At 42.2% G+C, this 27,608-nt stretch overlaps 1 protein-coding gene across 2 annotated transcripts in view; it reads left to right on the forward strand.

Annotated features, from left to right (window-relative positions):
* The window catches only part of LOC132824197 (uncharacterized), a 250,957-nt gene that overhangs the window by 140,141 nt on the left and 83,208 nt on the right, over positions 1–27,608 (forward strand). For both annotated transcript variants that reach the window (XM_060838491.1, XM_060838492.1), the window contains exons 9-10: positions 23,610–23,658; positions 25,116–25,236. In XM_060838491.1, coding sequence (XP_060694474.1) covers positions 23,610–23,658; positions 25,116–25,236 — 170 coding nt within the window. The remainder of the gene's footprint in view (positions 1–23,609; positions 23,659–25,115; positions 25,237–27,608) is intronic.

The following is a 27,608-nucleotide window of genomic DNA, read 5'->3' on the forward strand; positions in this document are numbered from 1 at the left end:
TCCCCAAATTCATAACTTCACACTTCTCCAGGTTGAATTCCATTTGCTACTTTTCTGCCCATATGACCTGTACATTGATATCATCTTGTAGCGTACAGCTATCCTCTTCTAAAACAACCACACAGCCAAGTTTTAGTGTCACCTGCAAACGTCGGGATCATATTCCTTACATTTAAATTCAAATCATGAATATATACTACAAAAAGTGGGGACATAATACTGAGTCCTGCAAAACCCCACTGGAAACAACCTTGTGGTTACAAAAGTCGCAATTAACCTTTGTTTTCCTGCTACTAAGCCAATTTTGTTTTCTGCTCATTATATTCTGCTGGATCCCATGAGCTTTTACTTGTTTTAACTATATTAGTCAAGGACAGTTAGCAATCTATCATAGATTATTTTGTGCTTTTCTAAGTGACAGTTAATCCTTGCTTTTATAATTGATTCTAATAATTTTCCCACTATGGAAGTTAAACTAACTGGCCAGTAATTATTCAATCTACCCCTTGCTCCCTTTTAAAACAGACATTAGCAATACTTTAGCACCACACCACTGAGGATTGGAAAATGAGTCAGTCCTTTTGCTATTTCCTGTCTGACTTATTTTAATACCTGGGGCACTTTTCATCTTGCTTTGGTGACTTATACAGTTTCATGGTTATATTTTAAAACAAAATCTATTTCGAGGATGCTAATCCTAATACTACTTCCTTTCTTTCCATGTTTATCATATGCAACATTTTTCTTAACTATAATAACTACATGTTCAGGATTGCTCTTCTGTGATCTCACAGGAGTTCTCGGATCTTCCCAGCCCAGACCTGACTTTTCAACTTGGTACTGCTATCAGCTGTTAAAATCTTACCCACCGTCGACTTTATCAAAGACTGCTAATTTGTGTCTCCAATATCCTAATGTGTCCTGTTCGATTTCTGTAATTGCTCACTGGCCCTGACATCAATCTTGCTTTTGAGAGTCATCTGGATTATTATAAATTGAGACCTTGGAGTTAAAATGGCCCAAGCTACATACAGATGGGCTTTCCCATTCTCAGCCATTACAAAAATGCTCCCAACTAAAATTAAAGTCAACTTATTTTCAACTGGACAACAGGCAGTTGGTCCTAACTGAAGTAAGAAAGAAAGGAGGTCAGTTACAGCCATAGAATGTGAATTTATTGTTAGCTAGTTAGAATCGTGAACAACTGAAGATATTTAGGATCACATTTTTAACAGCAACAACTTATGTCTACATCATCTGATCAGCGCAATGTACGTCCCAATGTCTTTCATCAGGACCATTAAAATCAAGAAAACAACTCTGGGACAGATAAAGATATAACAGTGAAAAATAAGATGCAGGGAGGGAATTCTAGAGTTTAGGGGCTAGGCAACTGCAATCATGGCAATCAACGGTGGAGCATTTGAAATCGGGAACACTCAAGAGGCCAGGATTAGTGAAGCACAGATATCTCAGAGAACTATAGTATTCATATAAGACTATTTGATCTCCAATAAAAGAAAACTGAAAGTAAAAGGACTTGTCTATTTGAGATAATGCTATATCTGACTTTGTTTTGAACATCCAACATTTTATTATTCCTTACCAATTTTTCTATGTTGATTTCTATCTGTAGAAATCTTGTAACTACATTTATATCTTAATCCAAAATACAACCAATAGAATTCAATTTTAAGCTTTTTGGCGAGAAATTCCTGCTAGCAGTTTTTACAGCCAAATAGTTTTTAACTTTTCTAAAAAAAAAGATTTCAGCATGTCAGTTTCAATCCTTGCAGCTTTATAACACTAAGCATAATTCTAACTGAGCACACCTACATAATACTGGGTATAGCAATATAACATTAATACACCATTAAAACCCTGAACAAATAGTGCAATATTAGTATTCATAAATTATGTAGATGAGAATTTCGGAGGGATGATAAGTAGGTTTGGAGATGACACAAAGATTGGGCTGTATGATTGACACTGAAGAGAAAGGTGGTAGGTTACAAGAGGATGTAAACAGATTGATCAGATGGACAGATCAATGATATGTGGAATTTAAATATGAGGTGTTGCACTTTGGAAGAAGGAAATACAAAGGCATATTCAATGAATGGAAAGACATTAGGAAGCTCAGAGTAACAGAGGGATCTTGGGATGTTTGTTCACAGATCCCTGAAGGTGGCAGGACAGGTTAAAGGTAGTTAAGAAGGCATCGGACTTGCTTGCGTTTTTTAGTTGTGACGTAGAGGATAAGAAAAGGGAATTCATGCTGGAGATGGACTTTGGTTAGGCGACAGCTGGAGTCTGTCTGCAGTTCTGGTCACCAGGCTATAGCAAAGATATGATTACCTTGAAATTTGAGTTTGATTTACTGTTGTCTCGTGTACCAAGGTACAGTGGAAAGTATCGTTTTGAATGCTGTACAGGCAGATCATAACATACAAACTGCCTCAGGGCAGCAGAACAGAGTGCAGAATACAGTGTTACAACCGCACAGAAGGTGCAGAGAGAGATCAGAATTGACATTTGAGAGATCCGTTCAAAAGTCTGATAGCAGCAGCAAAGAAGGTATTCTTGAATCAGTTTGTACATTTATTCAAATTTTTATATTTCCTGCCTAATGGAGGAGGAAGGATAAGAATTAAATTGGGGTGTGTTGGTTGCTTTCCCAAGGCAGCTGGGGTATAGATGAGGTCAATGATAGATGGCTGATTTATGTGATGGACTGAGCAGTGTTCATGACTCTCTGTAGTTTCTTGTGGTTTTCAGAAGGTCAGTTATCAGGCCACGCTGTAATGCATCCAGATAGGATACTTTCTATGGGGCATCAAAAGAAATTGGTAAAAGTCTTTGTAGACATGCCAAATTTCCTTAGCATCCTGAGGAAGTAGAAATGTTATCATGCTTTCTTGACCATTGTGTCGACATACGTGGACCAGGACAGCTTGTTTGTGATCATCATTCCCAGGAATTTGATGCTCCTGACCATCTCCAACTCAGCACCATTGATGCAGACAGGGGCATGCCCTTCACTCCACTTCCTGAATCAATGACTAGCTCCTTCACTTTGCTTATGTTGATGGAGAGATTCATGTCTTTACAGCATGCTGCTAAGTACTCAATTTCTTTCCTATATTCTGTCACATTGTTTTTTGAGAATCAACCAACAACAATGGTGTCATCAATAAACTTGTAAATGGAATTGGGGTGGAATTTGGCCACACAGTCAATAGTATATAAAGTAGTATAGTAGGGGTCTGAGTGCACAGCCTTGTAGGGCAATCATGGTGAGGATTATGGTGGAGGCGATTTGTCACCTATTCTTAAAGGGGGTGCAATGAAGATTCACAGGATGTTTGGGATGGAGCATTTCAGCTGTGAAGAAATGCAGGATAAGCTCAGGTTGTTTTCTTTGGAACAGAAAATGTTGAGGAGGGACCTGATAGGGGTGTATAAAATTATAGAATGCATTGATGGGTTAACTCATAAATTTATATAAATTAATAAAGTAATTAACCAAGTAGAGATGGCTGGGCAGGTGATGTGCTACAGCCATATGATGTGGGAACTGGCTGATCCTATTATGAAATGCAGTGACCACATCTTCAGCAGGTATTGGTTGCTGGAGGAACTCCAGCTCAGAATTGATGAGCTCGAATCTGAGCTTTAAACTCCGGGGCATATTCAGGTGGGGGAGAGTTACCTGGATGCATTGTTTCAGGAGGCAGTTATATCTGGTAGATTAAATAAGTTAAATTCAGTCAGTGATTGGGGACAGCAGGGTGAGTTTGCAAGTGAGTCAGGCAGCATCCAAGGAACAGGAAATTCGACGTTTCGGGCATAAGCCCTTCATCAGGAATGAGGAAAGTGTGTCAAGCAGGCTAAAATAAAAGGTAGGGAGGAGGGACTTGTGGGAGGGGTGATGGAGATGTGATAGGTGGAAGGAGGTCAAGGTGAGGGTGATAGGCCGGAGTGGGGTGGGGGCGGAGAGGTCAGGAAGAAGATTAGGAGGGCGGTGCTGAGTTCGAGGGGATCGACTGAGACAAGGTAGGGGGAGGGGAAATGAGGAAACTGGAGAAATCTGAGTTCATCCCTTGTGGTTGGAGGGTTCCCAGGCGGAAGATGAGGCGCTCTTCCTCCAACCGTCGTGTTGTTATGGTCTGGTGATGGAGGAGTCCAAGGACCTGCATGTCCTTGGTGGAGTGGGATGCCAGAAACGTCGAATTTCCTGTTCCTTGGATGCTGCCTGACCTGCTGCGCTTTTCCAGCAACACATTTTCAGCTCTGATCTCCAGCATCTGCCGACCTCACTTTCTCCTCGAAGAGTTTGCAAGTGAGGCAGGTAGGGGGATCCTGAGTTCAGGAATGGAGGAGCCTCAACTCTTGACCTTGTTCAACAGGTATGAGGTACTTGCTCCCTGTGTGAATGAGGAAAAGAGTTGCAGGGAGGATAAGCCAGTTGACCACAGCACCATGGTGCAGGAGGCTATTCAAGAGTGGGGAGCAATAAGACAACTGGTAGTTATAGAAGATTCTATAATTAGGAGGATAGATAGTATATCTTGCAAGCCAGATCGAGAGTAACGCATGTGTGTTCCCTGTCTGGTGCCAGTGTACAGGACATCTATGGCTGGCTTGAAAGGATATTGGAATGAGAGGGCAATGATCCAGTTGCTGTGGTCCACATTGGCAAACAACATAGGCAAGGTTAGGAAAGAGGACTAGTTGAGGATTATCAAGTACTAGGAACAAAATTAAGGAACAGATCTGCAAGGGCTATAATCTCCAAATTACTACCCAAGCCACGTGCAAATTGGTTTAGAGATCAGAAAATTAAAGAAGTAAACACATGGCTAAGGGAATGGTATGAAAGAGGGGTTCCATTTCATGGGGCACTGACATCCGTTTTGGAACAGGAGATATCTGTCCCAATGGGATAGTCTCCACCTGAACTGATCTGGAACCAGTATTCTAGTGAAAAGGATAAATAGGGTGATCACCAGGACTTTAAACTAGTGTTGAGGGGAAGGGAAGTGGAAAACGACTGGAAGTATGATAGTAAATAAAAAGGTAAGCAGCAAGTTAGCATATTTTCTGGAGGGTTTAACTACAAGGCAGAATATGAAAGAAGTAAAAAGGGAGGATAACTCAGGAGGTATTATTAGAGATGTTGGAAATCATGAGGGTATGAGAACTAGCATAAGGGCACTTATGGTCGTAACATTCATAATTAGGTAGATGAGTTAATGGCACAAACCATCCCGAATGAATTAGTAGCTGTTACAGAGACATGGTTACAGGATGGTCAGAACTGGGAGTTAGGTATCCATGAGTATCAGGCTATTCAGAAGGACAGAGAGGAAGGTAAGGGAGGTGATACAATTCTGATATTCAAGGACGACTTCAGGACGGTGCTGAGAGATGATATAGGTTCTATGGAGAATAAGGTTGAATCCATTTGGGTGGTAATTAGAAATTCTAAGATGAAGACATTACTGATAGGCGTAGCCTGTAGGCTACCAAATAATGACATCACATTGGGGAGGGCAATAAACAAAGAAATAACTACCTGTAAAAACGGTACGGCAATTATCATGGGGGATTTTAATCTACATGTTTGGTTTAATCAGCTCGGTTAGGGTAGCCTTGAGAAGGAGTTAGTTCATTGAGTGTATCCATGGTAGTTTCTTGAACAGTATGGAATGGAACTGACAATGGAGCAAGCTATCCTAGATTTGGTCCTGTGTAATGAGACAGGAATAATTAATGACTTCATAGTTAGAGATCCCATTTGAAGGAGCGAATTTACAGTATGATTGAACTTAAAATACAGATGGAAAGTGCGAAGAAAAATTTATATACCAGGATCCTGTGTTTAACAAGCAAGATTACAATAGGATTAGGAAGGACCTGGCTCAAGTAGACTGGAAACAAAGACTTTATGGTAGGGGCAGTTGACAAACAATGGAGGACTTTCAAAGCAATTTTTCAAAGTGCTCAGCAAAAGTATATTCCAGTGAAAAGGAAGGACTGTAAGAAAAGGGATAATCTGCCATGGGTCTCTAAGGAAATAAGGGAGGCTGTCAAATTGAAAGAGAAGGCACGCAAAATGGCCAAGATCAGCAGGAAGCTAGAACAGTGGGAAAGGCTTTCAAGATCAACAGAAAGTTGCAAAAGGAGCTATAAAGAAAAACAAGATAGAACATGAGAAAAAACTAACGCAGAATATAAAACAAATAGCAAAAGTTTCTAATAATAATATAAAATAATAAAGAGTGGCTAAAGTAAAAGTTTAGAGGATGAGAAGGGATGTTTGGTCATGGGATATGATGAAATGGCCGAGGCGTTGAATAGGTATTTTTTGTCGGTCTTCACAGTGGAGGACACGAATAACATGCCAGCAGTTGACAAAGAGATGAAGGCAGGAGAGGACCTGGAAACAATCATTATCACAGAAGAGGTAGTGTTGAACAAGTTAATGGACTAAGGATAGACAAGTCTTCTGGCCCTGATGGAATTCATCCCAGTAAAAACGACTATTACTTGAATGGTAAAAAGTTGCAGCATGCTTCTATGCAAAAGGACGTGGGTATCCTTGTGCACAAATCACTGAAGGTCGGTCTGCAGGTACAACAGGTAATTAGAAAGGCAAATAGAATTGCGAAAGGGATTGAGTTTAAAAGTAGGGAGATTATGTTGCAGCTGTACAGGGTGCTGGTGAGGGCACACCTGGAGTACTGCATGCAGTTTTCGTCTCCTTACTTGAGAAAGGATGTACTGGCATTAGAGGAGGTTCACTAGGTTGATTCTGGAGTTGGGGAGGGGGGGGGGGAGGTTGGCTCATGAGGAGAGAGTGAGTAGACCGGGATTATATTGATTGGAATTTAGAACAATGAGGGGGCATCTTATAGAAACATATGAAATTATGAAGGGAATGGATAAGATGGAAGTAGAGAGGATGTTTCCACTGGTGGGTGAGACTAGGACAAGAGTGCATAGCCTCAAACTTAGAGGGAGCAGATTTCAGATTGAATGAGAAGGAATTACTTCACCCAGAGAGTTGTGAATCTATGGAATTCCCTGCCTAGTGAGGTAATTGACGCTATTTCAGTAAATGTTTTTAAAGCTAAGATGGATTTTTTTGAACACTAAAGGAATTAAGGATTATAGTGAGAGGGCAAGTAAGTGGAGCTGAGGACATGAAAAGATCAGCCATGACTTTATGGAATGGCAGAGCAGGCTTGAAGGGCAGGATGGCCTACTCCTTCTGTTCTTACATTTTTAAATAGAAAGCAGCTGTTACTTGAAGGGTCAATAACAAGGAGGTATAATTTTAAAATGAAATGCAGACTTTTGGGGAGATTTAAAGGCACTGTTCAAGGACTCTTGGTGAGTTGCTGCAGTCCATCTTGTACACATTATCTGTGCACTTTATAGAGGAGGGAGTGAATGTTTAAGTTGGTGGATGGGTTGCTGATCAAACAGATTGATTTGTCTTGGATGATAACCAGTATCTTGAGTGTTTTTGGATAAGTATGGATCCAACAAATAGAGTGTATTCCATTAAACTCCTAACATGTGCCTTGTAGATAGTGAACAGGCTTTTAGGAATCAGGGGTGAGTTTTGAGCTGCTGAATTTCCAGCCTCCGACCTGCTCATATGGACACAGTATTTCTATGGCTTTTCCACTTCAGTTTCTTGAAGTTGCCCTAAATTTGTGCTATGTCTCTGCTTTGTCATGGCATTACATGATTTCCTGTAATTTCTATTTCTTAACAATGGTAGCCAACTTATTTTCCTTCCAGTATTTCCAAAATTTAAAAAAAAAGACAATGGAATTTTAGCTATCAACGAAGTTTACTAATTTATGATCTTCAGCATACATGAAAGGTGAAGCACTTTTGATACTGTTTGGGAAAATAAAGGAGTAACATTTAAAGGAAATTTTTTTTTTCATTTTTGGTTTGACTATCTCGTTCCAGCATACTAGTTAAAATATGTGGTATGTTAAACAGTGTCACTGAGAAGGATCTATAGTATAAGTAAAATCTTTGAGGTTTTGATAGTAATGACAACATATTTTAGTCTTTTCAATGTCAAATAATATACTAAAGAAAGACTCGTGAAAATTGACTTTTTTTTAATTACAGCTGTCTTTTTGTGAGTGACATCATAACATGTCCTACCAGCTTCTGCATCATTGGATATGCAAAAAAATTAATACAAAAGATAGCTGTAAAGATTGTGTTAGTGAGGGATACTGTTTTTGAGATTTTATTATGACAGGCCATTGAGATAACCACTGGACAGGTTTATTCAGATATACAGCCTGTATAGGTCCTTTTCCGAGTGGCAGGCAGTAATGAGTAGGGGTACTGCAGGTTTCAGTGCTGGGACCTCGGCTATTCACAATTTACATTAATGATATTTGGGCAAAGGAGTTGAATGCCATATCTCCAACTTTGTAAGTGACACTAAGCTGAGTACCAGTGTATGCTCCGAGGAGGATGATAAGAGTTTGCAGGGTGACTTGGACAGACCAGCTGAGTGGGCAAATACAATATAATGTGGATAAATGCGGAGGTTATCCAGTTCAGTCACAAAAATTCAGATTATTATCTGAATGGTGGCAGTTTAGAAAAAGATGAGACGCAGTGAGACCTGGGTATCATGGTGGAACTGTCATTGAATGTTGGCATGCAGACGCAGTACGCAGTGATGAAAGCTAATGGCATGCTGTCCTTCATAGCAAGAGGATTTGAGTATTGGAATAAGGATGTCTTGCTGCAGTTATACAGGATCTTGGTGAAGCCAAGTGTGCAGTTTTGGTCTCTTCGTCTGAGGAAGAACATTCTTGATATTGAGGGTGTCCAGTGAAGGCCACCAGACTGATTCCTAGGATGGCAGGACTGACATATGAGGAAAGACTGGGTCAACTAGGTTTGAATTGGCTAGAATTTAGAAAAACAAAGGGAGAGTCTAACAGAAACATATAAAATCCTGATGGGACTGGACAGGCTAGATGCGAGAAGAATGTTCCTAATGTTGCCAAACTCCAGAACAAGGGGTCACAGTCTAAGAATAAGGGGTAAGCCATTCAGGACTGAGATGAGGAAGAATTTCTTCAATCAGAGTTGTGAACCTGTGGAATTCTCTACTGAAAGAAGCTGTTGGGACCAGATATATTTGAGAAGGAGCTAGACGTGTCCCTTGTGGCTAAAGGGATTAAGGAGTATGGCGAGACAGCAGGTATGGGATACTGAGATTGCATGATCAGTCATGATAGTATTGAATGGTGGTGTAGGTTTGAAGAACCAATCAGCCTACTCCTGCACCTATTTTCTATGTTTCAATGTTTCTATAGCAAAATAGCAGTAGCCATCTTGGCTTAAAGCATGTGCTGAGAGCAAAATTGAAAGTAAAATGTTGAGATTAGGTAAAATGAACATTGTGAAAATGAGAAAGAAAATGACTTTGATGTCACAGAACAAAAGTAAACATTTAGGGATCTGAGAATGAAGAGCTTTGTATATTTGAGATTGTTGTATTAAAGAGCATATTAAAAGGTAAGCTTACAGGTTAAGTCAGTAGTTAGGAAGCAAATACAATGTTGTCATTCATCTCAAGAGGACGAGAATATAAAAGCAGGGATGTACATCTGAGGCTTTATAAAGCTCAGATCAGGCCACATTTAGAATATTGTGAGCAATTTTGGACCTCATACCTCAGGAAGGACGTATCCGCCCAGGAGCGGGTCCAGAGGAGGTTCACGAGAATGATCCCAGGAATGAAAGGCTTACCATATGAGGAATGTTTAGGAATCTGGGACTATACTCAATGGAGTTTTGAAGAATGAGAGGAGATCTGATTGAAACTTACTAGAATACTGAACAACCTGGACAGAGTTGAAATTGGCAAGATGTTTCCATTGGCAGGAGAGCTAAGAACCTGAGGGCACACCCTTAGAATAAAGGGAAGACCTTTATTCTCTGTGGAATTCACTGCCAGAGAAGGCTGTGGAAGCCAGATCATTGAGTATACTTAAAAAAAAAAATAGGTTCTTGATTGCCAAGAGTATCAAAGGTTACAGGATGAAAACGGGAAAGTGGGATTGAAAAACGTATCAGCCACAATTTAATGGCAGAGCACATTCGATGGTCAGAATGTCCTAATTTCTGCTCCTATGTCGTCTTGTCTTATTTGGGTCTGGCTTTTTGAGTTGCATATAACTTGGTTAGTATTGGGACCTAGAGCAGGAAAAGTACAATTAAAACTAAATTCACTTCAGCGTTTTACTTCTCGTTTTTTGTTGGTTCTCATGTCCCATCTGATCCTTGTGACCTTTGCTCCTTAAAGATTTTTCACACTGAAAAGGAATTGAAGACTGGCCTACCACTCTCCCTTAGCATTTCTGAACTGGCAAACAAGTTGATTTTGGAACTGAAGGTCAAGACATGCAGACATTGGCAGAGGGAAGTTCCAGCATGAGTTAGATTTTAGCCCTAACCATCCTGTAGAAACATAAAGGTTTAACCAGCCATCTGCAGATGAACTGATGTATGGGGGATGCAGGAGCTTGGAGCTATTTCTGAGCTGTAAGATTCAATGGCAGAAGACATTGGAAGATATCGGCTTTACTTCCAATGCGGCACAAAGTGTTTGAAGCAATGGGAACTGTAGTGACCTGGTATGGACTTCAGTAAGGCGTTCAACAAGGTTCTCCATAGGAGACTGATTAGCAAGGTTAGATCTCACGGCATACAGAGAGAACTAGCCATTTGGATACAGAACTGGCTCAAAGATAGAAGTCAGAGGGTGGTGGTGGAGGGTTGTTTTTCAGACTGGAGGCCTGTGACCAATGGAGTGCCACAAGGATCGGTGCTGGGTCCTCTACTTTTGCTTCCATAGCCCTAGCACTTTAACAGAAGCAGCACTTCAAGAGCACCTGAACTTCTTCCTGCAGCCTCAGCAGAGGTAACCTGTAGCAATCGTATTGCTGTTCAGCTACTTGACCCTGTTGTGCCATTCAGTAGGATCATGGCTGCTGATGCAACTGATTAGGCCTGCATCCCAGAGATGCTGACATCACTAACTCCAGATTGTTATTGCATTCATATTGCACTGGGGATTTAAACCCAGGTACCCAGAACATTACTTGGTTCTCTGCATTAATAGTCTAGTGATAATACTACTAGGCCCCAATGTCTCCTGGATTGCACAAAGCCTCAGATTGAAAGATAATCATTTAACTATCTTACCACTCTAGAATGGCTATGAAACACTCCAGTAAGCTATCCCACATTTAACCTGCAGTTCACGAACAGTATCAAATTGAATAATTTTCTACCTGTCCTGCCACCTTCCTAGCTGAAATAATTGAGACGTTGATCAGCAAGATCGAGGAGTTAAAATCACTCTGGTGATTTGTCAGTAAAGTTGTTAGTGAAAGGGCAGTACAGTGGTTAGCCTACTGCCTCACAGCATCAAGGACCCAGGTTCAATTGCAGCCTTTGGGTGACTATCTCTGTGGAGTTTGCATATTTTCCCCATGTTTGCATGGGTTTCCTCCCACAGTGCAAAGATGTGCAGGTTAAGTAGATTGGGCAATGGAAAGATGGGGTTACAGAGATTGGTGGGGTGGGCCTGGGTGGGATGCTCTTCGGAGGGTTGGTGCAGACTCAATGGATTGAATGACCTCTATCTGCACTGTAGGCATTCTGACTTTAGAAAATTAAACCTATCTCACAAGTGGACTCTAAGGTCTTGATTTCCTTGGGAAATAAATTTTCCAATATCTTTCAGTTAGGAGACCGTTTAAGAATATATTTAACTTCTGGAGACATTGCTTTAAATCAAAATTTCAGGAAAGATATTAAAGCTGTCAGCAGCTGGTAAAGATCTCCACATCTAACACCAGGCTAGAATACAAATGAAAACCTGGTGGCTGCTGCACCTCATTTTCATGCTGTTTTGAATAGCTGCCTGGGGAACTGAATCAGAGCAGGTAGCTGACTCTGTTTTCTAATGGAAGACCAAAGGGCTGTTCACAAAGGTAGTTTTTAAGAAGCAGGTTATAGAGGAGAGAAATGTTTAGAGAGAATTCTAAGGGTATCACTAATGGTGGACCGACTAAAATCAGTGACATACAAGAGGCCATAGCAGGAGTAACACAAGGCTAGAGGAGGGTATGTAAATAGGTAGAGAGGCTGGACTGTGGAGTGACTTGAAAATAAGGATGAATTTTAAAACCAAGGTGTTGCCAGACTGGAAGCCGTAATAGGTCAGTGAGCACAAGAACGAAAGGGACTTGATGTGAGTAAAGATACTGGCAAGTGTTTTGGATGAGATCAAATTTTGGGGAGATTAGCACATTATTGCACAATATTACAAGTCACTGCTTAATTTTCTTATGTAACTTAAATGTTGAAACTCAAAAATTTCCTGGAGGTAGACTTCTGTGTTTCCTTAACCTACCGCTTTTAGTATTTAAAAAGTTTTGAATTGCAGTTGTAGTGTTTATGCTGTGACCATAATGGTCAAATGGAAGGAGAGAGTTAATAACTGAATTCCAATGAGCTTAACTGCTGATGTCAAACCATTTGGTATGTGCTTCCACATATCATTGGAATCTCATGATTGAGTTACAGCTTTTGAACTAGCACCACAACATCCGTTGTTCTGTATTGGTTGAAGATTCATGCAGTCTAACACAGATGTGTTGCTGGAAACTGGATACAAAATTAGTGAACATTACATAGTAATTATTTGCATAGCATGTTGGAACGGCTTGACTCATAAGAGTTGAAATAGATCACAGAATATCATTCTAAGTTTCTGTGCAAGTTATGCATAAAGATGGAAATTGAGATTAATAAGAGTATAGTATATCTTTAGATTTTACTGTTGCTAACAGTAAAACCTAATGAAGATCTGTTGATGGTTGGGAATTCTTGAACTATAGGGAAAATAAGATAAGGTTGGTACTTACATTATCCTTGTGGGACACACCAGGCACCTTGTTTCTAAGAAACAATTCAATTTCCAGATCAAGATTAATTTTATTCTTTTGCAAAATTTTCTGGTACTGTACTTCAGTACAAATAGTTCAAGTGAAGTTGCAAACTCTTGAGAGTATGTCTGAGATGAAACAGTAGAAAAATGAAGGAAAATTTTTCTTTCTATCTTTTCTGAATTTGCCATCTTTCTACATTCCTGGTGAGCTCTTGACATACAATATACTTACCTGCAAAAACCTTCAATTAGCAGGAAGTGAAAAATACATTGCTGCAGCTCTTAAATATCTGCCATCCTTAGGCATATTTCACACAGCAAAAACAGTCAGGCTGCTTAGCAGGAAGTGGTTACATGAGTCAACACTGCTTCAAACCTAGAGATCAAGAAAAGGATAATAGCTTCAGGAAATCTACCAAGGTAATTCTGGCCATCATTTCACTGCAACAAATAAATGGGCAAAATATGCAAGGTACAGTTACTTCCTTTGATCTTATTAGCTTCTTGTGGTGCTGGATGCTAAGCTGTCTGAAACCACTACTTTTACAGACTTTACTTGCAAGGTGACATATAATATAGCAGGTGACATTTTTTTACGGCCATTTCAAATCAGAATTATTTTCACATTGAATTGGGAAAGGAGACGCAGCTAACTCTCATTTTGCAAATTTGTTTACTTCGCATAACAAAAATATGGTGTAGCCATGCATCTATGTGCTCTTCAAACTTTCAAAAGCTTAATACCTCCTGAACAAAGTGGTGCATAGTTGTAAGAAGGAATCAGAATTGGAGAAGGCCCCCACCTTTATCTGTGTAAACATGCATAACTGTGGGGAAAACTGCCTAACTGGAGTCAGTGGAATGTGAGATGTGGTGAGTAATTACAAATATAAGAAAACTTCAGTACCTCAGTGGCAACAATCAGACAAAAAGAGTCAGTAAGCATGGTTTGGTTCCACAGACACCATCTGAGGTCATACCCAGCAATGGAAAAATGTGTATTAGAGATGAACAAGAAGTCCAACAAGGCCCATCTTGACTTCAGGAGCAAATCACTCCATCTTTTATGCTTTGCACAAATGGTGCAGTGAGTTATTTGCTAGGCAGTGATGAGTTGCCAATTAATTTTTATTTAATAAATGGCTTATTGACAGCACAACTCATCTCATTAAGATTCAACATCCCATCTTAACAAACTTGTCAAACTAACGAGACATCAAGCAAAACCACTTGAAAATCATGGGCATCAGAGAACTCAACTCATAACTTGCTCTGACCAATCTCCATGTTGCCTAAAACCAAATTGCAGTCCAGGGCGTGATCCATGGGCACCAGGCGCAAGGACTTCTCATCCACAAATCTTGGTATCTTATTATTGCCAATCCCTTATGACCACCATGGCATCACTTCCATACTGGCAGCTCTGGAAGTGTAGACCTCCATTGCAGAGCACGCTGGTAACAACTATTGGCAGGCAGCAGCAGGGACCCTGTGTGCATGGACAGGCACCTTGCTCACATACTGCTACATTTCAGGGATGGTCACTTGTCTCCTTAGCACTTACTCACATAGTGCTGATCTGGATACTGTCAGCATCCATGCCTTGCCAATTAGCACAGTTGAATAATAAGGGTATTGGTCATCAGTCCTCAGTCAAGGGGGCACAGATTTTGCTTTTGGCAGGGTGCTACATCAGTTTCATATCTGCTCTGTGTACAAATACGTTTAATGCCAAGCACATTCCATGTGCAGCAAACATACAAACTTTCCTCAAAGTCTTGGGGGTGATCCTAACTGAAGTCCATGGCCACATCAATCAGTCAGGTGTTCCAGGCACAGCAAATCACGGGCAGCTCCAATACCAGTCCACAGGGAAGCATCAAGTTGAGATGGTCGTTGCCTGGTTTTTGCTTCAATCTGGAAAGTGAGCCACGATGAGCACAATGGCTGCATAGTAACCTGTCTGAGGCTTAACGTGTAATGCAGTCAAGGAGATTGGCAGCCATTAGTCAAGGATCTAGATATGTCATTGCTTTCAAGTCAGGTAACTCAAGGTGTTAGGCGATAGTCTGTTGGATCCATCCACAAATCCATGGAGAAAGCGAGGTGAAAATGGGGGCAAGAGCAGCCATGGCTATGAGAATGAGACTTGCAAGATATCCTCAGGACTGGAAGCTGAAGGCTCTGTGGTAGGGGTGATTATAGTTGTGAAGATGGGCCAATGGTATTTTTAAGGGCAGGTTCTGTAAAGTAGATCTAGAAAGGGGAGAGTGTAACAGGGGTTCATCCATGGTATGAAAAAGTCTAGTTTAATTGAGGGGGTCTGCAATGTTTGACTATGTCTGGGCTAGGTGGGAAAGGTAGGCAGGTGCAGGTGCATGTAGACATGTTGAGTGGGAATCTGGTATGGAAATGGGCTGTGAGAAAGGGGTAGTTGATGTTAACAAACATGTTCATTCGGAGGTGGAAGTCACTTTCTGAAGATTCGAAAAGTGTGGTGCTGCAAAAGCACTGCAGGTCAGGTAGCATCCAAGGAGCAGGATAGTCAGGCATAAGCCCTTCCTCAGAAATGTAGAAGCAGTGGGGTGCTGAGAGATAAATAGAAAGGTGAGGTTGAGGCTGGGTGGGAGGTAGCTGGGAAGGCGATAGGTGAATGCAGGTTGGGGATGATTGTGATAGATTGGTGGGGAAGGTGGAACAATTAGGTGGGAAGGAAGATGCACAAGTGGGACAAGACAAGAAGGCAGTGCCGAGTTGGAGAGTTGGATCTGGGATGAGGTGGGGGGGGGAGGGAGATTTAGAAACTAGTGAAGTAGACATTGATGCCATGTGATTGAAAGGTCCCAAAGCGGAAGACGAGGCATTCTTCCTCCAATCTTTGGGTGGCTTGGATTTGGCAGTGGAGGAGGCCCAGGACTTGCATGTGCTTGGTGGAGTGGTAGGGGGTGTTGAAGTGGTTAGCCACAAGGCAGTAGTGTTTTTGGGTGCGTGTGTCCCAGACATGTTCCCTGAAATGGTCTATGATTGGTGCTTTGTCTCCCCAATGCAGAGGAGACCACATCGAGAGCAACGGACATTGGAGGTGAGGTGCATGGATGTGCAGGAAAATCTCTGCTGGTTGGGGAAAAGATCCTTTGGGGCTTTGGATGGAGATGCAGGGGGTGGGGGTGGGGGAGGAGGAGGGGAAGTGTGGGTATAGGTTTTACATCTCTTGCAGTGGCAAGGGAAGCTGCCAGGTGGGGAGGGTAAGTTGTTGGTTTTGCGCAGGTGGATGAACCTAATGAGGGAGTCAGAGTCACTGCGGAATGCTGATAGGGGTGGAGAGGAAAATATGTCTCTGGTGGTGGGGTCTGATTGTACATGGCAGAAATGATGGAAGATCGTGCATTGTATCCAGGTATTAGTGGGTGAAAGGTAAGGATCAGGGGTGTCCTATCCTTGTTACATTTGAAGGGGTGGGGTTCAGGGGTGGAGATGCGAGAAGTGGAGGAGATCCACTGGAGGACATTGTTGATCACGTGGGAGGGGAGATTGCAGTCCTGGAAATAGGATGCCATCTGGAATATCCTAGAGTGGAATTGCACATCCTGGGAGCAGATACAGTGGAGTCAAAGGAATTGGGAGTAAAGGATTGCATTTTTACAGGAGATGGGATGGGAGGTGGTGTAGTCCAGGTAGCTGTGGGTGTCTTTGTGGGTTTGAAATAGATATCCATGTTGAGTTGGTCACTGGAGATGGAGACGGGGAGGTCCAGAAAGGGTGGGAGGTGTCCAAGATGGTCCATGTGAACTTAAGGTCAGGGTGGAAGATGTTAGTGAAGTGGATGAACTGTTCTGTCTCCTCATGGGAACACGAGGTGGTGCCGGTACAGTCATCCGGGTAAGGAGTAAGAGGTCAAAGAAGATGCTAGTACAACTGTAGAAGATGGACTGTTCCACGTATCCTCTGAAGAGGCAAACATAGCTCGGGCCCATGCAGTGCCCAAGGCTACCCCTTTGGTCAGGAGGAAGTGGGAGGATTCGAAGGAGATGTTGTTGAGGTTGAGGACCATTCCGTCAATTGAATGAGGAGTGCTGATCTTGCCTGCCAATGAACAGGGCAGTTTCAGAATGTCAGTGTTTGTCCAGGTGCATAGCAATTTTTTAAAGATGACATGGTCACAAAGAATGCCATTGTTTTGGTTGATATATACTGAATGGCATATTGTTCCTGGAACGGCATGTCGTAATTTGGGGCCAGAATCAGAAATAACGCTCTTCTGTATAGCGCCTTCGGATATTTACTACTTTTAAAGGCACTAACTAAATACGTGTTAACATCTTTTTGTTTTGCTTTCTCCCTTCTGTCTTCAATGTTCTCATGCATCTCAATGCTTTTATTTCTAATATTGCATATCTTGGCCTTCCTGTTGCTCATGTAAAGCTCCCTTATAGTTTCAGGTTCTCATTCTCTCTCATTGAGTATTTGTTTCTCAATCCTGTACTCCACTGCTTATCTTGATTTGGCTCTCATATTTGTGGCTACCTCAAGGTGCCTGCATTCTCTCTCTTCTCTGTTTTGTCTCATATCCTGGTCTTGGCCACTGTCTTGGTGGCCCTGCATAACCCATGCCAGTAACATCATTACTGGCTTGATTTCAAGTATGAAAATTAGTCACGGCTCTCCGGTTTCTCGGATGAGTTCAGCAGCCATTTTGAAAACAGACAGGCAGAAAGCAGAGCATAACTCCAAACTTTCTTGAATTGTTCATTTAGATTCATCTTGGAAATGCCCAGAGTTCTGAATTTATGAAATCATGTAAGACTGGGGGTTGGCTAATGTGGTGCCACTGTTTAAGAATGGTGGTAAGGACAAGCCAGGGAACTATAGACCAGTGAGCCTGACCTCGGTGGTAGGCAAGTTGTTGGAGGAAATCCTGAGGGACAGGATGTACATGTATTTGGAAAGGCAAGGACTGATTAGGGATAGTCAACATGGTTTTGTGCATGGGAAATCATGTCTCACAAACTTGATTGAGATTTTTGAGGAAGTAACAAAGAGGATTGATGAGGGCGGAGTGGTAGATGTGATCTATACGGCCTTCAGTAAGGCGTTTGACAAGGTTCCCCATGGGAGACTGATTAGCAAGGTTAGATCTCATGGAATACAGGGAGAACTAGCCATTTGGGTACAGAACTGGCTCAAAGGTAGAAGACAAAGGGTGGTAGTGATGGTTTGTATTTCAGACTGGAGTCCTGTGACCAGTGGAGTACCATGTGAATTGGTGCTGGGTCCTCTACTTTTTGTCATTTATATAAATGATTTGGATGTGAGCATAAGAGGTACAGAGGTACAAAATTGGCAGTGTAATGGACAGTGAAGAGGGTTACCTCAGATTACAACAGGATCTTGACCAGACGGGCCAGTGGGCTGAGAAGTGGCAGATGGAGTTTAATTCAGATAAATGTGAGGTGCTGCATTTTGGGAAAGCAAATCTTAGCAGGACTTATACACTTAATGGTAAGGTCCTAGGGACTGTTGCTGAACAAAGAGACCTTGGAGTGCAGGTTCTTAGCTCCTTTGAAAGTGGAGTCGCAGATAGATAGGATAGCGAAGAAGCCGTTTGGTATGCTTTCCTTTATTGGTCAGAGTATTGAGTTCAGGAGTTGGGAGGTCATGTTGGAACTGTACAGGACATTGGTTAGGCCATTGTTGGAATATCGTGTGCAATTCTGGTCTCCTTCCTATCGGAAAGATGTTGTGAAACTTGAAAGGGTTCAGAAAAGATATACAAGCATGTTGCCAGAGTTGGAGGATCTGAGCTATAGGGAGAGGCTGAACAGGCTGGGGCTGTTTTCCCTGGAGTGTCAGAGGCTGAGGGGTGACCTTATAGAGGTTAACAAAATTATGAGGGGCATAGATAGGGTAAATAGGCAAAGTCTTTTCCCTGAGGTCAGGAAGTCCAGAACTAGAGGGCATAGGTTTAAGATGAGAGGGGAAGGATCTAAAAGAGACCTAAGGGACAACGTATTCACACAGAGGGTGGTACGTGTATGGAATGAGCTGCCAGAGGAAGTGGTGGAGGCTCGTACAATTGCAACATTTAAGAGGCATCTGGATGGGTACATGAACAGTAAGGGTTTGGAGGGATATGGGCCGGGTGCTGGCAGATGGGACTAGATTGGGTTGGGATATCTGGTCGGCGTGGGCAGGTTAGACCGGGGGGTCTGTTTCCATGCTGTACATCTCTGTGACTCTATGTTCATTTCCATCAACAGATAAAAGTTGAATTTTTACTGCTATATTTATTACTATTTATAATAATCAGAATCGTAAATCCTCATAGTTGATCTGTCATAGTTCTCCACGCCACTTGAGTTAAGGCTTTCAGATTTTCTGGTAAGGCAGCACTACATTTAAAAAAAACATCCAGATTGATCCTACTTTTCTTTTGAAATCTTATATGTATCTAAATTAAACCTTGCTTAAATAAATCCTTAAATGGGTAAAAATAATCTAAGTATTTGATGCAAACCATTCAACAAACACTATAAAAAATAGCAAATGAAAATAGTTAATTTTCCTGAATCTACAATTATCAAATGATTAGTTATTCAATTAAATTACTCCATATAGACATGCAAATAAATTAATTTGTTTGCACAAGTATTTAACAGAAGTTAAATTTTCACCACATCAAGATTGCAGGTGTTAGCAACTAACATCTCCAGAACCGCTGTTTGGGGCGGTCGTGGTGCAGTGGTAGTGTCCTTAACTTTGAGCCAGGAGGCTCAAAGTTCTAGAGTTCTAGTTGCATCTGCTCCAAAGTTGTGTCATAACATCTCAGAACAGGTTGATTGGAACATTTTAAGAGCCGCTGTTACAGATCTGCTTTCAAAATCTGCAACCATTGACTGAGAGAAAGTGTGGTCTGCAGATGCTGCGATCAGAGTTGAGAGTATGTTGCTGGAAAAGCACAGCACATTAGCAGCATCTGAGGAGCAGCAGAATCGACGTTTCTGAGTTCATGCCTTGTTTTCTAATGGTAATTTCAGAGGATGTCTTTTGCTGTATTTGTATTGTGACTTGGAAATATATTCCACCTTGAGATATTGTGTAGATTGAAACATTTCTTTGCCTACTGTACAGTAAGGGGACAAAATTGTAAGGATTTTTGTCAAAGATATTGACTTGCCCCAGTTGATGCTGCATGACTTTTCATTCCAATTTATATGCACTAGAACAATGGAAGAAAATAGCTGAACACTCATGTTTTTTTCCTAAAATATCTAGCCCATGTCAAAGGAGTTCTATTAGCCTTAAAAGTACTAATTCATTGTGGTACTCAAGATTCAGATCAAGGATCTGATATTTAATATGCTGAGACAATATACCACAACTATAATTTCAAAGCAACATTCATATTATACCATGTTTATGTTTCAATGTCCTGTACCAGTTTGACTGATATTTGGTATTTATGTCAATTTAGATACGTATGCATTTGCTTTGACCCACTGCCCACCCAGAACTGGAATACTCTCACACACACTGAACTTGAAGTAAACATTCGTTTCAGCAATGCTCCCAGATCAACAAATTCAACAAGTGTTGCGACATCGAACGTTTCTTCTGTTGCCTCCGCCTCCGGGCTTATTTTTTCCACCAAGACGCCCGCCCACCCTCCACGGGCCCCTTCTCCTGCCTCCAACGCACCCTATCCTCCTGCACACCCCGTGCTGGTCTGTTACCCACCCTTGATCTCTTTATTTCCAACTGCTGACGGGACATTAACTGCCTTAACCTGTTCATCCCCTCACCCACTCCAACCTCTCACCCTCACAATGCACAGCCTCCACTCCCTCCGCTCCAGCCTCAACCTCATCATCAAACCAGCAGACAAGGGGTGGGGGGGGCAGCACAGTGGTAGTTTGACACACTGACTTCTACACCACTGAAGCCAGACACCAACTCAAAGACACCTCCTCCAACTGCCCCTTGACCATGACCTCACCTCCCATCACCAAACCATTATCTCCCAGACCGTACACAACCTCATCATCTCAGGGGATCTCCCACCCACACCTTCCAACCTCATAGTCTGGGAACCCCACACCCCCCACTTCTACTACCTACCCAAGACTCAAAAGCCTTACTGCCCAGGGGCGACCTATTGTCTCGGCCTGCTCCTGCCTCACCGAACACACCTCCACATTCCTCGATACTGTCCTATCCCCTTGGTCCCGGAACTCCCGACATACGTTTGGGACATCACTGATGCACTCCACCTCCTCCAAGACTTTTATTTCCATGGCCACCAATGCCTCATCTTCACCATGGACATCCAGTCCCTACACACCTCTATCTGCCATGACGAGGGCCTCTAAGACCTCAGTTTCTTGCTCTCCCAGCATTCCCAACAATACCTCTCCACTGACACACTCATTTGTTTGGCTGAACTGGTCCTCACCCTCAATAATTTCTCCTTTGAATCCTCCCATTTCCTTCATACCAAAGGGATAGCCATGGGCTCCTGCATGGGCCCCAGCTATGCCTGTTTCTTTGTTGGTTACATGGAACTGTCCATCTTCTGCAGTTACACCAGCACCATTCCCCACCTTTTCCTCGGATACATTTATGGCTGCATCAGCGTCATCTCATGTTCCCACGAAGTGGTTGAACAGTTCATCAACTTCACCAACACATTCCATCCCGACTTTAAGTTCACCTGGAACATCTCGCAAACCTCCCTCCCCTTCCTGGACCACTTAATCTCCATTAACAGTGACCGACTCAACACAGACAACTTCTACAAACCCACCGACTACACCTGGACTACACCTCATCCCACGCTGTAGCCATAAAATTGCTATCTCTTATCCCAATTCCTCCACCTCCATCGCATATGTTCCCAGGAGGACCGCAATTTCCCCTCCCACACAGTCGACGATGCCCTCCAGCGCATCTCATCCACTTCCCATACTCTTTAACCCTACCCCTCCAACCACAACAAGGACAGAACCCCCCCGGTCCTCACCTTCCACCCCACCAACCTCCATATACGTCACATCATACTCTGCCATTTCTGCCACCTACAAACGGACCCCAAGCACCAGAGATATATTTCCCTCCCTACCCCTATCTGCGCTCCGTAAAGACTATTCCCTTCGTAACTCTCTTGTTGGGTTCATGCCCCCCCACCAACCCACCCACCTCTCCTAGCACCTTCCCCTACCAACCCAGGAATTGCAAAACCTGCACCCACACCTCACCCCTCACCTCTGCCAAAGTCCATTAGAGTTTTACCTGCACTTCAACACGTCATTTAGACTTAGACTTACAGTGTGGAAACAGGCCCTTCGGCCCAAAAGTCCACACCGACCCGCCGAAGCGCAACCCACCCATACCCTTACATTTACCCCTTACCTAACACTACGGGCAATTTAGCATGGCCAATTCACCTGACCCGCACGTCTTTGTGACTGTGGGAGGAAACCGGAGCACCCGGAGGAAACCCATGCAGACACGGGGAGAAAGTGCAAACTCCACACAGTCAGTCGCCTGAGTCGGGAATTGAACCCGGGTCTCTGGTGCTGTGAGGCAGCAGTGCTAACCACTGTGCCACCGTGCCGCCCCGTATTTACTGTATCCATCGCTTCCAATGCGGTCTCCTCTACATTAGGGAGATAAGACGACTACTTGCAAAACACTTCAGAGAACGTCTCTGAGACACCCGCACCAGTCAACCCCACTGCCCCATGGCCGAACACTTCAACTCCCCCTCCCACTCTGCCAAGGACATATAGGTCCTGGGCGTTCTCCATCACCAAACTCTAAGTACCCGATGCCTAAAGGAAGAATACCTCATCTTCCGCCTTGGGACCCCTAACCACAAGGGATCAATGTGGATTTCACCAGTTTCCTCATTTCCCTTCCCCCCCACCCCACCTTATCCCAGCTCGAATCTTCCAACTCAGCACTGCTCTCATCACCTGTCCTACTTGTCCATCTTCCTTCCCACCTGTTTGCTCCATCCTCCTCTCCGGCCTATCACCATTACCCCCACCTCCATCTATCCATCACACTCTCAGCTACCTTCCCCCGCAACCCCATTCCCCTCCCATTTATCTCTCCACTTGTCTTCGTTCACAAGCCTCATTCATGATGAAGAGCTTTTGCCCAAAACATTGATTCTCCTGCTCTTCGGATGCTGCCTGACCTGTGCTTTTCCAGCACCACAGTCTCAACTTGAATCCATTTAAAACCCACCGGTACCTTAATAACCAGTAGGAAAGACTGTCTGACCTGGTCTGGCCTACATGTGATTCTAAATCAATTGCAGTGTGATTGACATTTTTAATTGCTCACTGGGTATTTAGGGATGGGTAATCAATGCTGCAATGACACCCATATCCCATGACAGAATAATAAAAAGGTCTTAATTGAGCCTTTCATTAAACCTGGGTTTTAAAATGATGATGCTTAGATAGAAGTTCTTGTCCAATAGTTTCGGAATGTAAAATCCACAAACTACAAGAAAAGGAGATTTTCTTTAACTGATATTTGAAGTTGTATTATTTCTAATTGTAGTTGAATTTTCTTTACACAGACAGCAAGCATTGTTTCATGTACTCGCCGCTTATTCTGTATACAACACGGTAAGAAAATTGAGTTGTGTTTAATTCCTAAGGTATATTGACATATGTAGTAAATATTATTTAAAACTCTAATAGCAATGGTCAACTTGCAGTTTTAAGCAGTTCATGTTGGAAATTTGCAGATTTCAGTCTTGAAGATGCATTTCTCATCTCGTAACCAAATCTATGAATTCCATATTAAGTTAAAAGTGATAGATTCCAATCACAAATAGAGATCTTAAACGTACACAAAGCCAATAATGTAAGAACGAGGGAAGATCTAGATAATCTTGTTTGGATAAATAGAGTAAAAGGAGATTAATAATTTTAAATAGGAAGATTAGCAACCAGTATAATGTAGCAAGGAACTGGGATGAAAGGCAATTGGTATGCATTATGGATTAGGATATGAGCAGCGACATTTTGAATGAATAGTGAAGGATGAGAGATCAGCAAAGAGCGCGTTGAAGAAGCAATTTGAGTAGTGGCGAAGGCATGGATCAGGGATTAAGTGGCAGATAAGCTGAGGCAGGAACTGAAATAGTTAAGGTGAAAGTCGATGGTCTTCATGAGACAGTGTGGGATTGGAAACTCAGCTAACATCAAACAGCACACCCCAGTTTTTGAGTTCAGTTTGAAACAATAATGGACACAGAATGGAATCAGTGGCAAGGGTACAGAGATTGTGCAAAGGCAGAAGATATCAGCTTTAGTCCTTCCAGGGTTTAACTTAAGGAAAATTAATCTCGTCTAGAATTGAATATCAAATGAGCAGTAGTCAACAAAGTGGTCAAGTGGGACGACAAAGAAATAGACCTGGAGTATTGCCACTTTACATGTGAGAACTAACCCCATCATTGTGGATTATGTTACCAAAGGGTTATATGCAAAAGAGGAAGAAGAGTGAACCAAAGTAGCAATACGTTTCAACAAGTTTCACAAAAGCGTCATTTGTCCAAGTTTCACACCAAGACACAGAAGGAGATATTAGGGCTAGTATCCCAAGGTTTGATCAAAAAGGTATGTTTCATGAGCATCTTAGAGAAGGACAAGACAAGGTAAATAGAAGAGCAGTGAACTCAGGACTATGGCAGCTGAAACCACGTTTGCCATCAGTGGAATGCTAATTTGGATAAAACACCTGCTTGGAGAGCTAGACACTTTTCCAGAATAAGCATGAAAATGGACCACCATGAATAATAACTTGATTAAAAAGTTAAACCTGTTATTTATTTCTTCCAGGAATACACAATATGCAATGTTAATTAAACAGCTATAAATTTCTCCTCATTTATTTATTAAGTAATTTATTAACTATTCATTTTTGATCTGGTGTGTGTTTTTTTTCTGTGCAGAATATTATTTGTTTCCAGTTTTCTATTTTATTCAATTTATAATTGATTATTTGTTTCTTATAGAAACATCAGATACAATATGATAGCTTATGAGTAGGAAATTAATAATGCTTCTCTTCACAGGAAGTGAGTTATTGTCAAGGAATGAGCCAAATTGCAGCAATTTTACTGATGTATTTGAATGAAGAAGATGCATTCTGGGCACTGTCTCAATTACTCACTGATCAGAAACATGCAATGCATGGTAAGCACTTAACAGTCTGACAGAATGATGAATATTATATGCACTTCTAACTTCTTGACCAAGTATGAAAATTTGGAAACTCAACACTGTTCATGTTTGCCTGTCACTGATGTCATTGAAAATTTTGCAAGTTTTCAGCATGGAACGTTAGTGCTGTACTTTTTTGTGTGTTTTCTGAGAATGTGTTAAATAAATAGATGAGTTCAAGTCCAATATTGACTCACTTAACCATGTTAAATGGTTGACATTTCATTGCACGGTTAAGATAGTACTGCATTATTGGGGGGCCATTGGTCAAACAGCATGCAAGACTGATAAGACTAATTACTTCCTATTTTAGGGCACACTTCACCAGTGGTAAAGAATGCACATACTATGTAGTTAAAAATAATGACTGCAGATGCTGGAAACAGATTCTGGATCAGTGGTGCTGAAAGAGCACAGCAGTTCAGGCAGCATCCAAAGAGCAGCGAAATCAACATTTCGTGCAAAAGCCCTTCATCAGGAATAAAGGCAGTGAGCTGGAAGCATGGAGAGATAAGCTAGGGCTGTTGAAGAGCTTCAGGGCAGAGGAAATGACCTGGGAGTTGCAGTGGGAGAAGGACTCCGAGATTCTTTATAGAGAGAGGAGGAAAACTTCTTCAAGGCAGGCATCCTTGCAAGCGGATTCGCAGTAGGGTTAAAATCAATGAGGTAAAAACAATGACTGCAGATGCTGGAAACCAGATTCTGGATCAGTGGTGCTGGAAGAGCACAGCCGTTCAGGCAGCATCCAACGAGCAGCGAAATCGACGTTTCGGGCAAAAGCCCTTCATCAGGAATAAAGGCAGTGAGCTGGAAGCATGGAGAGATAAGCTAGCTGAGACATGTCTCACAAACCTTATTAAGTTTTTGAGAAGGTGACCATGAATGTAGAGGAGAGTAGGGCAGTTGACATGGTGTACATGGACTTCAGTAAATGACCTTTGATAAGGTTCCACATGGTAGGCTGTTGGAGAAAACGCAGAGGCATCAGATTGAGGGTGATTTAGTGGTTTGGATTAGAAACTGGCTTTCTGTAAGAAGGTAGTAAATTGTAGTTGTTGGAAAATATTCAGCCTGGAGTCCGGTTACTAGTGATCTGCCACAAAGATCTGTTTTGGGACCACTGCTGTTTGTCATTTTTATAAATGACTTAACTGCAGGCATAGGTAGATAGGTTAGTAAGTTTGCAGATGACACTAAAGTTGGTGGAGTAGTGGACATTCTGAAAGGAAATTGCAGTTGCAGGGGGACTTGGATAAACTACAGAATTGGACTGAGAGCAGGCAAATGGAGTTCAATGCAGATAAATGTTGGGTGATGCATTTTGAGAAGAATAACAGGAAGGCAGAATACTGGGTCAATGGAAAGATTCTTGGTAGTGTGGATGTGCAGAGCGATCTTGGAGTCCATGTGCATAGAACCCTGAAAGTTGCCACCCGGGTTGATAGTGCTGTTAAGAAGGCACGTAGTGTGTTAGATTTTATTGTTAGAGGGATTGAGTTCTAGAGCTGTAATGTCATGCTGCAACTGTACGAAACGCTAGTGCAGCCGCACATGGAATATTGTGTACTATTCTGGTCCCCATATTTTGGGAAGGATGTGGAAGCATCGAAAAAGGTGCAGAAGAGATTTACCAGGATGTTGCCTGGTCTGGAGGGAAGGTCTTATGAGGAAAGGCCGAGGGACGTGGACCTGTTTTCATTTGAAAGAAGACGACTCAGAGGGGATTTGATAGAGACATACAAGATGATCAGAGGATTAGGTAGGGTAGACAGTGAAAGTCCTTTTTCTAGGATGATGACGTCAGCTTGTTCGAGGGAGCATAACTACAAATTGAGGGGTGATAGATTTAAAACAGATGTCAGAGGCAGGTTCTTTACTCAAGGGTGGTAAGGGCGTGGAATGCCCTGCCTGCCAATGTAGTTAACTCAGCCACATTAGGGAGATTTAAACAATCCTTAGATAAGCATATGGATGATGATGGGATAGTGTAGGGGGATGAGTTTAGATTAGTTCACAGGTCAGTGAAACATTGAGGGCCGAAGGGCCTTTTATGCGCTGTATGGTTCTATATTCCATGAAAACAGACCCCTCGGTCCAACTCATCTATGCTGACCTAATTTGCAAACTAAACTAGTCCTGTTTGCATGCATTTAGCCCATATATCTCTTAAACCTTTCCTACTCATGATTATGAAGAAATCTTATGGTATAGTGGTGTAGTCCTTGCCTCTGGGCCAGAAGGTCCAGGTTTAAGTTCCATCTGTCTTGGTGTGCCATAACATATACCAAATAAGTTGATTCAAAATACTTTAGGAATTTGTGCCAGAAGGTCTGGTTTCAAGTCCC

The sequence above is a fragment of the Hemiscyllium ocellatum genome, chromosome 18 (genome assembly GCF_020745735.1).
Source record: "Hemiscyllium ocellatum isolate sHemOce1 chromosome 18, sHemOce1.pat.X.cur, whole genome shotgun sequence".
Lineage (NCBI taxonomy): Eukaryota > Metazoa > Chordata > Chondrichthyes > Orectolobiformes > Hemiscylliidae > Hemiscyllium > Hemiscyllium ocellatum.